General features: G+C 37.0%; 1 protein-coding gene across 1 annotated transcript; it reads right to left on the reverse strand.

Annotated features, from left to right (window-relative positions):
- Window positions 1–462: 462 nt before the first annotated feature.
- Window positions 463–1,221, reverse strand: LOC308513740 (uncharacterized protein; the record flags this gene model as incomplete). Its single annotated transcript, XM_081083894.1, has 1 exon — window positions 463–1,221. The coding sequence occupies one exon, from the start codon at window positions 1,219–1,221 to the stop codon at window positions 463–465; it is 759 nt and encodes a 252-aa protein (XP_080940020.1).
- Between the last annotated feature and the right edge of the window lie 4,779 nt (window positions 1,222–6,000).

The raw sequence follows: 6,000 nt of genomic DNA on the forward strand, positions 1-6,000 counted from the left end.
CCACACCCATGTTTAAATTCTTATCTTATCAGCCTCCTCGCTGAGACCATTGGAGTCAGCATGAGGCGGCCGAAGTGATATTCTCTCACATCTTTTTTCACAATACGTATGTAAAGCTTTATATTTACTACACGGTTCAGAATTCAAAGGGCGAGTTTTAAGGCAAATATCCCCTCTGTGCTGTTAATTTTTTACAATATTCACCCGCTGTCTCTGAATGCGAACACCACCATCAGTTGGTTCATTCAAGCATCACATTTCGTGCAGTACATACTTGGCATTGTAAAGTAAAAATAACCGCTAATAGAAGCGTAAAATGTAAGTAAACTTGGATCTCTCTCTTTTTTTTTTTTTAATTTTAAGAACTTTATTTCGTTCCTAAGATCAGGTACAGAGCAATGTACATTTCCAGGCTTTTGATTCCACCCATGGTGTCCATGGCACGTCTCGCGCTCTGTGTCCTCAGTGGGCGTCTCCCCAGCGAGCATGGTTGCTCTCTTTCCCCCGGAGAACCCTGTTCCACAGCTCCAGCACCTGCGTCTCCTCCAGGAGGGCTTTCATCTCCTCTTGCAGGGCATCGCTTTCCTCGCGGAGGGCCTGGTTCTCCTGGCGCAGGGCCTGCTCCACCTTCCACAGCGCCTGCTCCTCCAGCTCCAGCGCCGCTCCCTCCTTGCGCAGGGCCAGCTCCTCCAGCCGCAGGGCGCGCTTCTGGTGCTGCAGGCCCTTGATGTTTTCCTGCAGGGACCGGATCTCCTCCTGCAGGGCTTTCGCCTCGTTGCGGAAGGCCACCTCCTGCTCCCAGAGCGCCTTGCTCTGAGCTTTCAGGGCTTTGTTCTGCTGCCAGTACGACTTCGTTTCCGAGCTCAGGAGGTTGAGCTTCTCCCACGGGGTCTTGGGGGTCTTGAAGAACACGGTGTTCACCGCCCACAGGTCCTGGTTCTCCTCCTGCAGGGTCTGGTTCCGCTCCCGGATCGCCTGGTTCTCCATGCGGGCGCTTTTGTTCTCTCTCCGCAGGGCCTTGTTCTCCGCCCACAGGCGTCGGTTTTCTCCACGGAGAGCGTTGTTCTCGTTGCGGGTCATCTTGTTGTCCCTCCGAAGGTTTTTCTTCACCATCCGAGACTCCCGTTTGAGCTTATTTTGACCTCGGATGCAGGAGAAAAACGTCGAGAACATGCGAAAGATCTTCCCTCGGTTGGGCCGCTTTGGTTCCGAGGCAGCCATTGTCCCTGTAGTGTTGTATCTGCGCAAACTGCCCACCCCAAGTGTGCTGCGGGCCAGCGAGGCTGAGCGAAGGCGATTTGCGACCAAAAGAGGTTCTCAATTTGTTGAGAATGTGTTCATATAGAATTGTCTGTTGTTTCGATTTTGCACGAGGAGTACGACACACTAAACAAGGTTAGGTCGGCCCACTGCAGGAGAAAACGGGAAAATAGGAAGACAAATCAATAAATGAACTGTTCGGTTGATAAAACAAACTCAGGTCAACTAAATTTCAACACAGAAATGACACATTAATAATTCTAGATTACAGATTGAATATGGTTCCAGGTTAATATACTGAATTGCTTTTGGTGCCAAACTAAACTGTGTGCTAAACTATTACCAAACTACTAATAGCCTACTAATATAATGGTTACTTACAATTAACTCACCTGCTATTGATGTGGAAAAATACCAGGCACTTAAACAAACATGTCTGGCTTGGTAAGAACCAGAAAACACCTTTTAAAGAGGTTATATGCACTGTAGTTTCTTCTCCCCATATTTACTTCGACATTTATTAGTGACAGCCATCCCTACTTACATTTCTGTGGCCTCTGAATTCCCTGTGTGCTGGACTCCTTTCTAGTACCAGAAAATAACCAGGCAACATTTTATGACATCAATAGTGACGTCACATAGTTCTGACACCAATGGGTGCCATACAGGGTGCTTGGCTGTTTTGTTTTCTTAGTATGTGTTTTAGGGAAGAAAAAAAAGTAATTTAGTTTTATTTCATTTGGTTGTTGTCGGAGGCCTGCCTTTTTGTTTGTTTGTCGGCATCCATTTTTCTCTACTGCTAAGTGTAACCTGTTTCTAAGGCTTTAATGCAATGGTTCTCAACCTTCTGGCCCTTTAAATACAGTTCCTCATGTTGTGACCCAACCATAAAATTATTTTCGTTGCTACTTCATAACTGTAATGTTGCTACTGTTATGAATCGTAATGTAAATATCTGATATGCAGGATGGTCTTAGGTGACCCCTGTGAAAGGGTCATTCAACCGCCGAAGGGGTTGTGACCCACAGGTTGAGAACTGCGGCTTTAATGCTTTCTTTGGTCTCTCAGAAGGTATTTCCTTTTAAAGTCCATTTAGTAGTTAAATAATTCCCTTCAGAGGCTATTACTGCCAAGAAAACCCCTCCCAAACAATACATTGCTGTTTGTTATGTGAGGAGTTATTATGATGGGAATATATATCAGACATTGGAAATGTGGACCAGAAAATAAATGGAAATTTTGAAATATTATTTCCTTCATGTTTGACACTCTGGCTACTTTGTTACCACTGGAGACTCTTTTTTTTATATAATAATATTTGATGCTTTTCTCTATTAAATGAATATGTATTTGGTCATTGCATATAAATTATTAAATTTTATTTAAAACACTGATTTTTGCTCTTAGCTAAATAACTTCTAATTATTGTATCCTAGGAATTGACAAGTGGTAGTAAACATTGTACAGTCAAAGGTGAAAATATTTTAAATGATTTTAAGATGAATGCTGAATAATCAGTGTTAGGTAAATTTGTATGTAAAGGAAATAGCACTGGCAATTTTTAATTTCAGTAATCTTATTTCAGATAAATTTTATAGTCTTCAACATAAATCTACTACTGCTGGAATATAAAACAAAAGAATATTTTTATAATTTTTAAATGTAAATTTTTGATGAGATATTAAATTATTTCATAATATATAGATCTCACAATGTTTTAATTATTTATACTTATCAATTTGTCATTGACTTAAGGTATAAATTTGAAATTTGAATATACAATAACATGTATAAGCCCGAACCACTCACACCTGAATAAAAATTAGGCAATTTATTCATGAAGCCAGCTTTTTCTAAGCAGCTGTTTATATTATATTTACTTAACAACTTTGAAACAAGTATTTTTCTCAGACATTCATAACTTTTTATTAAACTTAGTAAAAATACTAAAAATCTTTATGACATGAAAGCTAACATAAAATTAAGAAGATCCATGTGAAACTGATCACTTTGTTTTTATCCTGATGTAAGTGAAATATTCATTTAATCATCTTTATAATTTTATTGAGAAAGTTTTCCATGTGACTATGCACCATTTTTTTTTATCTTTATTGTTGAAAGTATTACAGATGTCTCCTTTCTCCCCATTGAGCTCTTCCACCCTTCCCCCTGCCCTAGGCCTTCACTTCCCTATTTCTGTGTCATGGGTTATGCATAGATGCATATAAATTCTTTGGTTAGTCTCCTCCATCCTCATCTCCCCCTTCTTTATGCTAGTGTTTCTGTTCTTTTGAGACTGCTACCATGGCAGCTAAATATTCAGAGTGTTCCAGAAAACAAAGAACTCTGGGCATTCTGTATTGGAATGTTGTAATTCTTGAGGTTTAAGGGCGAACAAGGAAGAAAAGGAAAATTTGTTGCCATTGTCCTCAAAGAAACTACAGGCCCACATGGCTTCATTAGAGAATTCTTTCAAATATTCAAGAAATAAATAATGTTAATATTTCCATGAATTATTTCATATGGTAGGGAAAAAATGAATTTATTTTGAAACCACATCACCATAGAAACCTCACAAGAAAGGGAAACTATATTGTAAAGTGTCTCATAAACACAGGTGCAAAATTCCTGAACAAAAAATTAGCACACCAAGTTCAGCGATGCACAAAATAAATATCATCTCCAAACTGTATTTAAACATGGATGCAAGATTGAGTTAACATTGAGAAATCAATTAAGGTAATTTACTTTCATAAACAGAACAGAGGAGAAACATTTCATCTCTTGCCGTGAGAAAAGTAATTTCAGTAGATTCAGAGAAAGCATTTGATAGCACAAAAAGCATTTGCTGAAACAAAAATCACTTTCATGATTCAAAACCAAAACCAAACCTACAATATCATTACCACAAATGTCCCCTTAGTGCACTAGGAACAGAAAAGAACTTCTTTAATTCAATTATGAGTATTAAAAAAACCTGCAGAAACATATCAGATGATAAAATACTAATAGTTCACAAATATATAAGAATGTCCACTATCATCACTTATAGTCTTCACTGTCCTTGACTTTCTTACTCCTGCAAGCAAAGAAGTAAAATATGTAAGGATTGAAGGGAAAATAAGGCTCTCACTATTTGTAAATAACATTGCAAATATTTGTAATAAGATATTGTTATTATAATAAGATAGTAAAACTGCAGTAAACTATTAAAATAAGATTTAGCAAGCTTATTGGATATAAGATCAATCTAAAATCAGCTTTATTTATATATATTCAACTAACAAACAATTGAAAAATAAATTTATAAATATTTATTATTTATATTGGCAGCAAAAGCAAAACACCTAGAAATAAATCTATGCAAGACCTCTATACAGAAAAGTATAAACATTACTGAGAGAGATTACAGAGATATAAATAACAGGGAGACTAGAACTTGTTTATGATTGGAAAATGTGATATTGGAAATAAGTTAAAATTTATCAAAGTGATTTATATGTTCTGTGGGTTTCCTGGAAAAATAATCCCAGCAATTTGTGTAGGCCTATATGTGTAAATTGAAAAGTGAAATATTACTAGTGAAATTCCAGGAATAGTTTTAAAAAGAATATCAACTCTTTTTTTTTTTTTTTTTTACTTTAACCACAGGACCATCATATTTGATTTTATTTAGTAACACTGAGCAAATTTTAACTCAAATACTTGTGATGTTTGATGAATTATATCATTTACATCTCTCTTAACTGCACCAGAAATAAGGAACTTAAAAACAAAAGAAGATAAACAAACTTTTAAAATATCTATAGTCAATCAAACTGTGTAGTGTTAACTTAAGGATAAATATGTAAACCAATGGATCAGAACAGGAAGTCCAGAACAGATACACATATTCATGAACATTTGCTCCTTGGACCAAAACTGATGAATCTCAGAAACAATAAAGAAAAGTGAAATAAGCAATATATGTGATACTATTTCATTTCAATAAAATACAAAATCACGTAATGATATATGCGCTTATAAATCAGAGTAGAGATCGCCTTGGAGAGGTAGGGATGTGCTGATGATGGGATGCTGATTGTGCCCTATTTTTAGTTCTAGGTGAGGATCCCTTAAATTTGTTCATTTTTTGATATTTTAAAGAGCCACCCACATAATTTGTACCTTTTACGCATGTATGATTTACAAAAAAAAAAAAAAAAAAAGTAAAAAGAAAACAGGCGGAAGTGTTATTGTGTGAATTGACACACCTTTGTGTTTGTTTGTTTTTAATTTATTTTTTTAATTCTCACCTGAGGATATTTTTCCATTGATTTTTAGAGAGAATGAAAAAGACAGGGAGAGGGAGAGAGAAATATTGATGTGAGAGAAACACATTGATTGGTTGCTTCTTTCACGTGCCCCAATCAGGGCCCAGGCTGGGGAGGAGCCTGCAACCTAGGTATCCTAGGTATATGTCCTTGACCGGAATCGAACCCTGGACCTTTTGGTCCGCAGGTCGATGCTCTGTCCACTGAGCCAAACCAACTAGGGCTCTTTGTGTTTATTTTTATAGTAGTCTGCCACTTAAAAACAGTCCTGTCTTGAGCAAGGCAACTTTTTTCCATCTCCATTTCATGAACAGTATAATGAGGAATACCTGATCTTTCTTATGATGTAAAATACATGCAAAGAACTTAGAAGTTTGTCTGGCACATAAATGTGAATCACTACCACCACCATCATCACCACCATTTA

This window comes from Myotis nattereri, assembly GCF_964212035.1.
Source record: "Myotis nattereri genome assembly, chromosome: 2".
Classification (NCBI taxonomy): domain Eukaryota; kingdom Metazoa; phylum Chordata; class Mammalia; order Chiroptera; family Vespertilionidae; genus Myotis; species Myotis nattereri.